At 46.7% G+C, this 13148-nt stretch overlaps 1 protein-coding gene across 5 annotated transcripts in view; it reads left to right on the plus strand.

The window, feature by feature from the left end:
- Positions 1–13148, plus strand: part of BCL11A (BCL11 transcription factor A) — a 75330-nt gene that overhangs the window by 3077 nt on the left and 59105 nt on the right. For all 5 annotated transcript variants that reach the window (XM_036379664.2, XM_036379666.2, XM_036379663.2 and 2 more), the window contains exon 2: positions 2826–3155. In XM_036379664.2, the coding sequence (XP_036235557.1) occupies positions 2826–3155 (330 nt within the window). The remainder of the gene's footprint in view (positions 1–2825; positions 3156–13148) is intronic.

A 13148-nucleotide genomic window follows, 5' to 3' on the forward strand; every position in this document is an offset into this window, starting at 1 on the left:
ATTGCCCCAGAATTAAAAGATGCATCCTGCAAATCGGAGGCAAGACCAGGTGAAATGAATTCTGGTGTTTTCTTTGTACTCCCGGTATTTTATATTATGTTCTAAAAGTAGCAGTAATAATAAAAAACATATTTTTTTGCTGGCTCTGCCTCCATCAGGAGCCAAATGTTTTGCAGCTAACACAGTGCCAGCCGTATTTCATACATTAGTATATAATTCTTGTTAATTAGCAATAATTTACGTTAAGAGCATAGAAAATGTTGAGGTTACAGGTTTTATATCTGTACATTTGATCATCTTGTTATTTTCAAGAACTTTGCCTCCTATAAAATTAATTAGGTGAAATGTGGAGGTGTAATCAGCAACCTCTGAATTACCACTTCATTTCCTGGTTTTGATTGTAAATCAGCCCAGTCCGTACAGACTTTTAGCAAAGTCTATTTTTGTTCGGTGCCACTTTTAACTGTCTGGTGTCGAAGCAGCGGGTTACCTTCCCCTGCTAAATAATAGTGACAGCGTCAGAAAGGAATCAGGCCGCGGGAAAACATTATAATTGAGTAATGATTATGCAGAGCTCCTCGCTAAGCCAGTTGCGAGGGGAGCACGGGTGGTTTTGTGTCTCTTTGCTGCGGAGGGTCGGTGAGCTCGAAGTTAGGTTCGCAAAAATACCTTTGTCTGCGGCGAGCAGCAGCGAGCTGCCGGTGGGATTAGTCCTGCAATAATTTACTCCCTGGGTCCGAACGCCAGGAACGGCTTGGGGAGGAAAAACGCCGTGCCCGGCAATCCCGCAGAAACACCCTGCTCCTGTGGCGGCTTCCCGAGGAGCAGCGTGAGACGCACGTTGTGCCTCCTCTCCTGCCGGTCTGCAAGTTTAGGAGAAAGCCCCAGCGATTAAGACATTGTTTTTATTAATACGAATGTAACCTTCATATTCCTGTGGCTGACCTTACGTTAAATTAGAAGTAGTACTAGAGGCAAGAAATGATGGACTGGATCCCTGTGTCCTAGTTGGAGCTGAGGTACGGCGAGGTAGTGTGCTCTTTCAATATTATTTTACACAGCACAACTGGGAGCTACTCCAGATCTTCCTCCTCAATATTCAGCCTAGGTAGGGTTGAAATAAATTTAACCTGAGTTCACTGGATTTTTGCACTTTATCAAAATCAGTTCCAATATTGTGCAGTCAAATTAAAATCTATTTTTTGATTCTCTGTGGCTTTAAGTTCATTAAATGTGAAATTGGCAGCCAGCTAAAGAAGGTCAGGCTGATTAACTGTTTAGGAGTTGTATTCTGTCTCTCTTGTGTTACCTGGCAGTGTTTTGAGGTGGGTTGTATTTGTAGTACCCTCTCCTCCTGCTCGCTGCTGTTAGCGTGCGTGTTGTGTTGCGCAGACAGAGAACACCAACACGCTGCTCGTATTTATTTTTTTTTCCCCCCTCGTGAAAGGCGATGGCGGTGGAGACTGCACAGAGATTGCCAAGGTATTTTTCTGCAAATGTAACGTAAAAAAAAAAAAAAAAAAGAGCCAACAGAAAAGAGAGCCGAGTCTGCCTCGTTAAAGCATCCACTGACGATTCTGTGAGCAGAAATAGCCTCATAATGAAGCTTTTTGGAGCTCATTCAGAAAATTTGTCAACTTTGACAACATTAGGCAAGGTATTTTGAGTTTAAAGAAGGCGCTTCTCACTGTTGGGAGGAAATGTGGCAGTTGCTTGGCCAAGCTGATTTTTAGATGCTGAAGGCCATGGGTGCTAACATGTTCAGGATAATTTAGGTATTCCCTTATTTCAGGATTAAAAAACGCTAAATGACTGATCGCCTTATTTCCTTAAGCACTAAAAAATACCCCATCCAGCTAATATCTCTGAGTGGGCTTGGTGGTGAATTTGCTGTTTATTTGGATCCTGAGGAGTAGCTCAGAAGTGAGCGGTGCCTCCCCTCACCCCGCAGGCATTTCTGCTGCACTTGCTTTTTATCATTTCGGTTTTCTGCCATAGATACTTATTTATTTATTTGCCTCATACCCTCCCCCTTCCCCCACTGCCCCCCCACTTGGTGTATAACTACTGCCTTTAGGATTTTTTTAAATTGGAAGCCGCAAACGGGCCGATGGGGGACAGTGACACAAATCCGTGCATTTACGTCTGCACGTGTGTTCTGAGGGCTGGATGTGCCCTGCGTGTCGGTGCCTGGTGTGCGTGTGCCCATGCAGGCTGGCTCTCCCCCCTTCTCTCTTACACACACGCACGCGTTCCCTGCACGGCCTGTACGGGGAGTGTGCAGTGTCTGTGTGTGTTGAAACACCTTCTGTCTACACTGTATTTCTGAATTTTAGAAACTGGGTCTTGTCTGGCTGGTGGAAGATACACACCCATGCGTGTGAGAGTGTGTGCAGTGCTTTTAGCCTTGAATTCATGTACATAAATAATACATCCAGCAATAAAACACCACATTCCCTTCTTGTCGTAGTACCACAAGAGTTTCCCAGTGTGTTCTTGCAGCCTATCCATTTAATTTTAGCACCGAATCGTTCAAGGAGTCAGAAATGTGCCCTCGTGTAGGAGCACGGAGACAGTTGCGGTGCTCTCCCTCTGAGTTCTGCGTGCTAGGGCTGCTCCTGCAGGATCTCTTGCCTGTAACTGTTGAATCCCTGTCCCCGGTGCCGTGCTGACAGCCGTGTTGCATGGCTTTGGCTGGGGGGAGCGGGCGGACTCCAGAGCGGGGTGTAATATTCATGAAGAGGGGGCTCGGCGCGTTCCTCCCCCCGCGCCTGCTGCCTTTCCCGGGAGCTCTAACCATTCTCCTTTTGTTTCTCAAACTGCAGCCGAACCTCTTGAAGCCATTCTCACTGATGATGAACCTGAACATGGCACATTGGGAGCTCCGGAAGGGGACCACGACCTCCTCACTTGTGGCCAGTGTCAGATGAACTTTCCGTTGGGGGACATTCTTATTTTTATTGAGCACAAACGGAAACAATGCAATGGCAGTCTCTGCCTAGAGAAGGCTGTGGATAAGCCACCTTCACCCTCACCAAGTGAGCTGAAAAAAGCGTCCAATCCCGTGGAGGTTGGCATCCAGGTTACGCCAGAGGATGACGATTGTTTATCAACGTCATCTAGAGGAATTTGCCCTAAACAGGAACATATAGCAGGTAAATTAAAGCAAGGAGAAGTGTTTGCGAGTTTATTTCCGTGTCAGTCGCACCGTAGCGTGTTGGCAGTGGCGCGCTGCGGTGTCTGTGTGTCCGGTGGGGGCCGGGCTGTCCGTGCCCTCCCTGCCCGGGTTAGCGGTGTTTGCCGGTGCCCGCGCGGCCGCGGGAGCAACAGGCACGTGCCAGCCGGTGTTCCTGGCCGCATTGTTCGAGGCCACTCTGGTGATTTGCCTGCATTGTAGGCACTGTCTCCCGGTGGGTGTCTGCCTGCCGGAGCGCTGCGGGAGGAGGGTTCCGAGGCTGCCGTGAGGAGCTTTTTGAGTCTTGGGCAAAGTCAGGGGTGAAAGAGTTAACCGAGCATCCGCCAGCCTTGGTTCCATATTGGCTGTCAGCGTATGGACTGTAATTAAACACAGCCCCATGGCAAAGTGACACCACCGACCTTGACTTTAAGATGCCATTTTCGACTGGCCAGGCCAGAGTAGAGAGGGCAGTTGCTGAAGCGCACAGACATGCTTATTCGAAAAGTTTAAGGGCATGTTGGAAATTTCAAAAGGTTGGTTTGACAGGAAAGGCTGCTCTCTGCAGCCTGCCTCCTCAGCCAAATGATAAATGCTTCGCTATGCTCTCTCTTGTCTCTGATGTGGTTTTGACAGATGTATCTTGATTTTGTTTGCGGTTTACACAACCACATGTCAGCCGTACAAATGTCCAAGGCAGAGTTCTGTTTTGTGCAACAAACAATATGAAATGTAATTTAAAAAAAGAAAAAAGGGTAAATAATTCCATTTCATAGCATATTTTTTTTTTCTTTTTATAAAATCAGAAAACCATTGGCCATGCAGATATTTTCACAAATGAGGTTAAAAAAATAAAAGTGTACCATGTAAAAGAAAATCTCAGAGCCCTGGGAGCGTAACAAGGCACGCTCTGCTTTTAAAACCCTACTAGTAAACAAAAGTACTGCCCATTTGCAGTGAGGGTTTCAGATCACTTCAAACCACGCCAACGCTGCCAGTCGAAAAAGGCAAGACCGCAGCCTATCAACCCCAGTGAGTGCCTGAACCAGCTGCAAACTCCCCCTCCAGTGATGTTTGGGATGTGACACTGCCTGTACCTCTCTTTGGGGAGCCCACAGGACCGCTTGGGGTTGTCGGAGGCGCAGTACATCATCACATGATGTGCTGGAGCTTGTCTTGGGCTCGCTTTGGCCACAAAGTTAAACCATAATAGGGCAGTAGGCGCTGGGAGGTTCAGCAGGATCCTCCCGCAGCCTTCCCTGGCCTCCAAGACGGCCGCCAAACTGTGCTGGAGAGCTGCAGCTCTGGAGGTTTTGTGGTGGCAGCAGATCCTATCGATGCATGGCTGTCTGTCTGCGCACGTGTCTGTGCGCCGAGCCATGTGTGTGCACACGCAGACATCATGTGAACAAATGTGTGCTCTTTCTGCAGAGTAATCAGTCTTTCCCTGAAACCTGAATATCTCTACATGTAAGAGGAAACAGGCTCAGCTACTGCTAAGCCATATTTTGAATGAGACTTAACCCCCCTCCAGTAATTCCCCATATTGCACTTCCCAGACACGGATATTAAAGGTGAGGTTTCTTTCCCAGAGTGGTAGAGGGCAGTGCCCATTTCCATGTGCTGCCTGCGATCTGACGGAAAGCCAACAGAAGTGTAGGGTGTGATTAATGAAGCAGGAGCCTGGCGGAAGGGATTTGTAGTCTTCCAAGCTCTGGAGCCATACTAAATCACCAAATATGGAGGAGCGCTGGTATGATGTAACGCTGTATTTACGTACGGCGCCGCTCCGCTCAAAAGACAAAACACAGTATCTGTCAAGCAAGAATTAAACATGCTGTCGTCCCGTGGTCCCAGCTCGGTCCCTGGGCTGGAGGGATGGCCATGCTGAAGAGTTCTGCCCGAGGGGAACCTCCTCTGCTGAGGGTTTGCTCTGGCACTCACTTGGTGTGGGAGGCTCAGCGAGCCAAGTGTGGCTTTGGCGTGGCGCAGGTGACGCGAAGCGAGGAGGATTTGGGCTGGCGCGCCGTTACGGGGCTGTTAATTCAGAAAGGGCTGTGGTTTCACCTGGCTGTAAATGCTTCTCTGAGCAGAGGCAGTGGCTGAGGAGGGGGCACAGTGGCAGGGCCTGATCCTGCTCGCTTGTACATGTAGGTGGTTTGACTGGGAGCAGGCTTGGCACCATGCGGGAGGGTCCACAGAGCAAGCTGTGAGTGTGTCCTGAGTAGGGATGGAGTTGTGGTTGTCAGGACTCTTCTGCCCCAAGGTTTCTGGCTGTGGTGCTCAGCCATGCCTATACAGATGGGAGGTCCAAGATCACAGCACCTCCCTGGCTGGGCTGGAGCTGAGCAACGCTGGGGTCCCTTGGTTCTCTTTCTGTTGGTTGGAAATGCAGCCTGGCTTTGGGAAAGGGAGAAGGTGCAGCAGGAGTTATGGGGTCTTGCACTGTTCCTCTCCTCTCCCTTTTCAGTTGGAGTTCAGATCTCTTGTGTCACAAAGTGTGGTGATAGCTGGAGTGACCCATTGCTCGTAGCCAGTAGTTTGAGGAGTCCAGCAGTAAAATTTCCAGTGAAGGTCTTGGAGCCTGAACTGTGAAGTTCAGGCTTCAGGAGGAGGACCCCTGTGAAGAACCTCAAAGTCTTCCAATTCAGCTATTTATATCTGATTTCTGTGCAAGAATGCAAAATGCAACATTTGAGTGTGTAATTAAGGAAAAAAAAAGATAGAGGCTGCCTTTGGAAAAATACACAGAAGTTGGGGAAGTGATTCTTTCTGCTAAGAGACCAAAAATACATATTTTGTAGCAATATGAAAATGTTCCCAATTAGTTTTGAGGATGGAAGAAGTGTTCCAGGTTAGGTCTGGATACAGAGGTGCTGTGGGTGAGCTCTGGGTGCAGTTTTTTTCCCTGCCTGCAGTTTCCTGGTCAGTATGTTGGGGTGTTACAGTAAAAGAGAATCGTAAGTAATGGTTAAAGATGTACGGAACAGCAAGGAGGCAGCGACTCATTCAAATGCAGGGAGAAATGTCTGTTTTAACTGTCCTTAAGCTGCTCTTTATCTTGCCATTTTCCAGCGACAGGGCTGAGGACAGGAGCTTATATGTGCGTGTGCAACCTGTGCAGCAGCTGTGGGATCCATACAGGTGCAGGCATGTGTCCATACCTGGCTCTTCCATGTGGGTGTCTGCCTGTGCACGGCTCTGCCTTGCTATAAAATTTTGAGTGATGCTGATCCAGCGCCGGAGCTGAAATGCCATAAATTTAACTGAAAATTAATAGGATATGTTGTGTGGGTCCAACGAGGCAGCTTTCATCAATATGTATGTCAAAGCCTCACCACCAGATACCGGCAGCCCGTGATTTGCAGTGAGGGCGACGGCAGGGCTTTAGTTATCCGCTCTCGTATTTTACAATAGGGGGAAATATTAACTGAAGTATCTGGAGATCAGTGAATGTAAAATCGCTGCTCACTTATTGAAAAGGCTGAGGAAATATTTATCGCCCGCCCGTGTCAGGTTTTGGTGGTTTGTTTGTTGGATGTGTGAATCCGAGGGAATTAATGAAAGGTTGGGGCTGGGGTGAAGGAGGATCTTAAATGTTACTTGGATGCAGTTGGGGGAACACTTTGGAGTGCTGCTGTGAATTCCCCTGTATGATGCCGAGCGTGGATCCGTGGATGCTCTATTTACTGTACAAAGAGGGGAGGAGGAGGGGAGGTCATTTTTACTGCTCGAATCCTATATTCTCAAGCTGCTTGTGACATTCAAATTAAACACGTGGGAAAATAATGTAAGAAATCCCTCTGTCTGCTGCAGTCGGGGGAAGGTGAACGTCATTTGGTACTAAATTTGAGACTGAGTATTGTTTGATTATTACAGTTCTTGGGAAGTAATGTCTTTAAGCAGAATCTTTTTGGGGCTGTTGTTAGTAGTTGCCATTATAACTCTATGGGTTGTGATTGTCGATTCCTTGTTTTGTTTTGTTCTGGAGACAAAAAAATACTGCTGTCTGCACTGAACAGTTAGCATTGCATCTGGACAATAAGATGAAAGCTTAAAAATAGAGGGGGGGGGGGGAGGAAGGAATATGGGAAGATTTTGAAGTCAAATTCTATCTGCTTTCCCCATACAAAGAAAGAGAGAGAGCAGGCTGGGTAAAATATTGCAGACAGGAAAAAATAGTGAGGGTGCTACCCAAAGGCTCCCGCTCCCGAGATTTGGAGCGCTGCGTACAAGCTGTATTTGTAAATAAGACAGAGAAAGGTTGTGAACCGGCAGCTTGGCTGTTTTGTCAAAGTACAATGTCAGAGAAACTCTTTCTAAGACAAATTGTAAATAGAAGTGTCACGATGATTGCATGATTGAGCTCTAGAAGTGTCTTGCAATTGTTGGCATTGTCAGAAGACTTTTGAAAGCTTAATTAAAGGCGGTGGCCTGTGCGGCTGTGAAATTTACTTCTGGGGGGGGGGGGGGAATGTAAAAAATGTAGGGGATCAAAAAGTTGCTGTAATGCTGCTCGTGCAGGGATACAGAGAAGAGTCAATAGTTTCCCTGCTTTCCCCATTGCCTTTTATAAATAACGTTTTTTGAAGAAGCAAGCACGTGACACCAATATCATCCTTTGTACGAGGTAAAGATTGTGTTAGTTTTCCTATTCCCTGCTGTTCCAGACAGTTAATGTAAAAATGGGTCTTTATTGGAAACACAAATAGGAGTTCACTCAAAGCACAGAAGCAGGGTAGAAAGTTTTCCTCTGCCTTCCAGGGGAGCATCACAGTGTTGTGGTGCCCTGAATATTTCTGCTGGGCTTTTTTGTTTCCTGCAAACCAGATCTTCTGAGAGGATGAGAAACATATTTTGTGTTCCTTCTCCTATTGCATGAGACACTGAATTGTGGAGCTGTCCATGAGCAGAGGCATCACTGTATCCAAAATGCTGGTGGTTCAAGAGGCAGCTTGGCACACGTTAAGCTCCATATAGATCTTGAAAGGTGCACGTTGGCATCACGTGCCCAAAGCTTTGGAAATCACGCGCGTAATAAACGCGAGGCTCTGCGCCGACAGTCCCAGCAACAAATGCTGGGCCACGGAAACTGAGGCAGGGAGTAAATTAAACACCTTCTAATTAGCCCAATGGGAGAAGTGAAGTCTTCTCCAAACATTCCTATAATTTGGTAATGCCTCTTTTAAAGAGGAGGAGGCCTATTAGCATCGCCCCGTTTTGTATATGCAACCCTCAGCCCACGAGCTCGCTCCTGCTTCATTCAAATAATAAAAACTATTAAAGAGGCTTGTGAGGCACAGTCAGGCAACGGGAGCCTCCAGTTGTTTGCCTGCATGCATCCTCATTTGGACAAAATTTTTTTTGGACAAAATTCCCTTCAGGCTTCGGTCTGTTTTTATATCCACTAGTACCAGCTTTGTGCAGTAAAAGGCATTTAGCATCAAGCTGGACATGGCCTGGCACAGTGCCACTTGTGTTTTGTTCTGTTTTTTTTTTTTTAGCTAATCGCTGAGGATCTCTCGTTACCTTTCTGCTTGTTGTGATTTTGTTCGGGTCATGATGCTGCCAGGGATGTCGTGAGTCCAAGGAAGGTGTCTTGTCCCAGTGGCAGGCATTTGAGCGCAGCTTCCATCTGGGAGCGCTTGGTTTTATGTGTCAGCTACTGGGGTACTGCACAAGTCCATAAAACAAATCAGGTCCGTGTATTTCAGTGTATTAAGTCTTACATATTTGTATGTTCATGCTAGTAGCATGGTCCTAAAATTAACTATTGGGTGGATTTTTGTTTTGTTTTTCCCTTGGGCTAATGAACATAATTTTGTCTCTCTGTGTACATAGACAGCAGCTCCAGCCTGACGCCTGGTGACGTCGGGCATAGCAGGTTTGGGCCCATGTAGGTAGTACATGGATTGCTGTGATTTATGGCATACTTTTAAGAACAACAGGCACATTAATGGACCCACAAACCACCCAAGCAGTTGGGATGATCTGATAATGACGTTCCATGAAACACAGTTTGCTCAGGAGGGGCCCCTATCTTGGGTGTGCTTTGCTCCGCCAGATGTGGATCAAACTCTTGCAGGAACTGGACTGGTGGCTGTGGACCCCTATGGATGAGCAGACCAAGTGCTGACATTATTCAAACCTTCCCGTGTTGATGCCAAACGCATTTTAAAGCCCATAAACATCCTCCCCGTCTCTAATCAGGTTTAGTATGCAACGCATCCCGCACGGGGTTCAGCCAGTTTGTTTTCCAACCTTTATTGGCCAGCTGCACTCGCTGTGCATCTTTAAAATATTTCAGCAAGGCTTTTTTTTTGCTCTTCCATCACCGAGGCTGGTAACTTGGTGGCTCATTCTTCATTCGGAGGTGGCATTGCCTGGGGTTGGCGAGGGAAAGGTTTGCGGTGTGGGGTGTGGCGAGGTCAGCCCCGATCCCAGCAGGGAATTTGTGTTCTTCATTTGCCTTTACAATCGGAGCACAGCTACTGTACCTTGGAGCAGCTCTCAGGTGTGAGCTCAGATGGGCGCATGTAAATGTCCTGTCAGATGCAACACAGGAATATTAATGTTTCCTCAGCACCACGCTATAATAAAGCTGTACACAGCCAGCTTAATATGCAGCCGGGCTGGGGAATTGTATAAAACTTCGATAGCCCAGTGTGAATGACAGCGGTGGAAAAAAAAAAATTCAATATGCCACAGTTTGCATTCTTGTTTCCCTTTGATCTAAAGCAAAATGAAAACATCCTCTCCTCTCCCTCCTCGTTCTGAATAGGTGTCCTTCCTCTGCAAAATTGGATAGTAAGTAAGAAAAGAAGACAAAGTACAGGGCACGGTGCTGAATTATTTGAAGCACATTAACTTCAGCCCGCTGGGGGATGTAATTTTTTCAAGTATTAGCAAACATTTATTTTTTTATACTCGGGATTGTTGGCATTGCTTTTCGTTCTTTTTTTAGCATCTGGGTCTGGTTGAAACAAAGAAAACAGAGCCACCGCAAACAGGGGCTGGAGCCCCTTTTGCCCTCTGGCTTGGGCACGGCTCAGGCTGTACACCCTCCTTGCAGAGGTTTCATTTGCATCTTCTTGTGTGTTTGAATCTTCAGCTCCATCCAAAGGTGTCTGCTTTTCAGTGCGGTTGTGTTCGAGGATTTTTAATAATGTGCTCATTTAACTGAATCAACAGCTGTCAGGAGCGGTTGTAGTAAATCCACAAAATGCACAAAGAAAAATACATACGTTCCCTGAAACAAAACACTTGAAACAAATTGGCTGCCAAAAAAAGCTGCTGAATTCTGGGTTTGCAGACAGTGCACCAAAGTGTTTCTTCTCTCTGCTTTCCCCGGAGACCTCTCCCCGCTTGCCTGCTGCAATTCTACTGGAACTTTTTACCTGAACAGGTTGCTTTTAAAGAAAAAAAATCCTATCACTTCCCCATCTGGCGGGTACAGAACTCAGCTACAGCTCAGATTTTTTGTTTTTCACACTAAATAGCTGAGACACCAAGAGTGGGGCAAGAGCAAAAGCCAAATAACTGCATTGCCGGCAAGGCAGGAGGCTCAGTATCCCTGGGAAATAGCTGTCAGGAGAAGCTATTCCTCTCTGCCCTTCCAGGCAGGCGTTGTCAGGGTGCTGCAGAGGGTGCAGGATTCCCCCTGGAGGGGCTGTGCTGGTGGAGGGAGATGTGGGGAGCTTTGGTCAGTCAGAACCAACGACTTTCTGCTTCCACCCTCCCCTGCTTTGCCTAAATGCTGAACAATTACACCTACAATTTGATCTTAGCTGCAGATAGAAAAACCTCTGCCTAAATAAACAATGGAATTACTGCTGAACAACAAAGGCTCAAAGAAGAGCCCTGCTTTTAGTGGTGTTATTATTGTTGTTGTGGATAATAATATTATTATTACTATTGTTATTATTACTGCTATTACTACAGCTATTACCTCTTTAAAATTATGCATTGCAGTTCCTCGTTCCTTTAGGAAGTGAGGAGTTTAATTTTGCATTAATTGCTTGCTTAATTGATTTATCAGGTAGGGAAATAGAAAATGCAAAAATACAAATGTGTTGTATTGTACCCCCCCCAATATTCGCAACAATTAATTTGTCACCCAGCATTACTGTGCTTCAGCGTCACAGCTGGGTTTTTTTTTTCAGATATTGAATGAATCATCTGGGTTTTGTTGCATTTTAGCTACTGAGTTTATTCTTTGTGGAGTAAGAGAATTGATCAGCAGAAGTGTTGTTCTTCGGGCAGGGCATGGCGAGCGCACGGAGCATTTACTGGGTGAGGGTGGCCGTGGGGCTTTTCCCTGTGTTTCTCTATTACTGGTGCTGATTTTCATGTTTAGGGAAGAGTTGTTGTGCAATGAGAAACAGTAGTCCAGAAGCCTTGTTCTCTTTGAGGAGCTAGAACACAGTGGGATGCATTTGGAAAAAGAGATAGAGGCTGTATTATTTTGTAATAAACTATAAACTGTCCTATGTTAAATTTGTGTTACGTTAGAAAAAATCAATAAGGAAAAATTAAATTCTGATAAAGATACTCTTGGATCTTAGAAAATAACTGCTGTCCTTTTAACTAAAACATTTGAGGAGCTTCAAAGAGTATGTATTTCTTCTGATCTTAGAGCTGTGTGACTGGTAGCAGGGAAAAAAAAATCTTATTCTACATACAAGTGGATTGCTTAACAAGTCGGCACAGACACATACTTGTTTGTACCATAGAGATAAAAATTCCTGTATAAAAATAATTCAGTTGCTGACAGCAGGCATTGTGCTGGGGCTGCCTCTTTTGTGCTGGCCGGGGGTCAGGGACCACGGCTCCCACTTTCTGCCGGGGGGGAGGCTGTCACGATCGCTTGCTGGAGCCTGGAAATAAGTTAATTGCTTTATTTTAGGGAATGCTCAGAGCCCAGTAGTGTGGTTTTTATGTCTCTGGAAATAGAGAAAAAAGTGGGGGGAAAAAATCTCCTGATGGGGGGACATGACTTGAAGGCAGTTTGGGAGACCGTGGCCTTCAACAGCTCGGCGGCCCAGCAGTAGTTTCTAAACTTTTGTTTTGAATCTAATTCTGATTTATGCTGTCACATCCCATACTGGCCTTCCCCGGACTCTTTTTGTGTGAAGTAATGTTGGTGTTGGGGGGGGAATTGCTTAAAACTGGGACTCATGGCCAGTCCAGATGTTTGCTGCTGTGGCTGTTGCACGGCGCCGGGTCCTGTTGTGCCCAATAAATGTAAAAAAAGCGGGGCATTCGCACAGCTCTGAGCATCATCTGCTTTGCTCTCCAGGGGTGCAGGTAGCATAAGCCATGAGGTCTGGGAAGGCTGGTGAGGTGGGAATAGGAGTTACTTGACCATTCATCCACCCTTCCAAGTCGGGGTGCCGGGGAGGCAGCCAGCGCTTCCCCCCCTGCCAAGCTCCTCCTGGGATGGCTGGCAGCAGTGTGTGCCCTGCTCTGTGCCCTTTGGCACGGCTGGAGCAGGCTGAGAGCAGAGCCAAGCTGGGAGCGATGAGCGGTGCCCCTGCAAACTCCGCAGGCTCGGCGGCCGCAGCTCCGCTCCGGAGCACCGTGACTTTCGCTGTGCCATGCTCCGGTGCCGAGGTCTTTTCATCCCTCCCTTTTAAACCCAGCCAGTCCCTAAAATTAATGCTGCTGCACTTTGATGAAAATAATGTTTTTATAATACATTTGCTGTTTACATGGAAGATGTGACTTGAGGGGAAAAAGGCTTTTTTGGAGGGTGGTGGAAATCTTGTTAATCTGCTCTCGGAGAGCGGCACACAATACTGCCTATGAGCAAGTCTGTGCTGCTTTTGATAAATTACCATGTTTAGAGATAGGTTTGGCTCTTAAGGGCTTAGTTTTCTGAACAAAGTCCATAACAATGTTTTCTGCCTCTGTTTGTCTCCAGCCCCTTTGGCTTGACTCGGAGCCCTGTGTTTAGTTGAAGCTCCGTCTGGAA

This window comes from Molothrus ater, chromosome 3 (assembly GCF_012460135.2).
Source record: "Molothrus ater isolate BHLD 08-10-18 breed brown headed cowbird chromosome 3, BPBGC_Mater_1.1, whole genome shotgun sequence".
Classification (NCBI taxonomy): Eukaryota; Metazoa; Chordata; class Aves; order Passeriformes; family Icteridae; genus Molothrus; species Molothrus ater.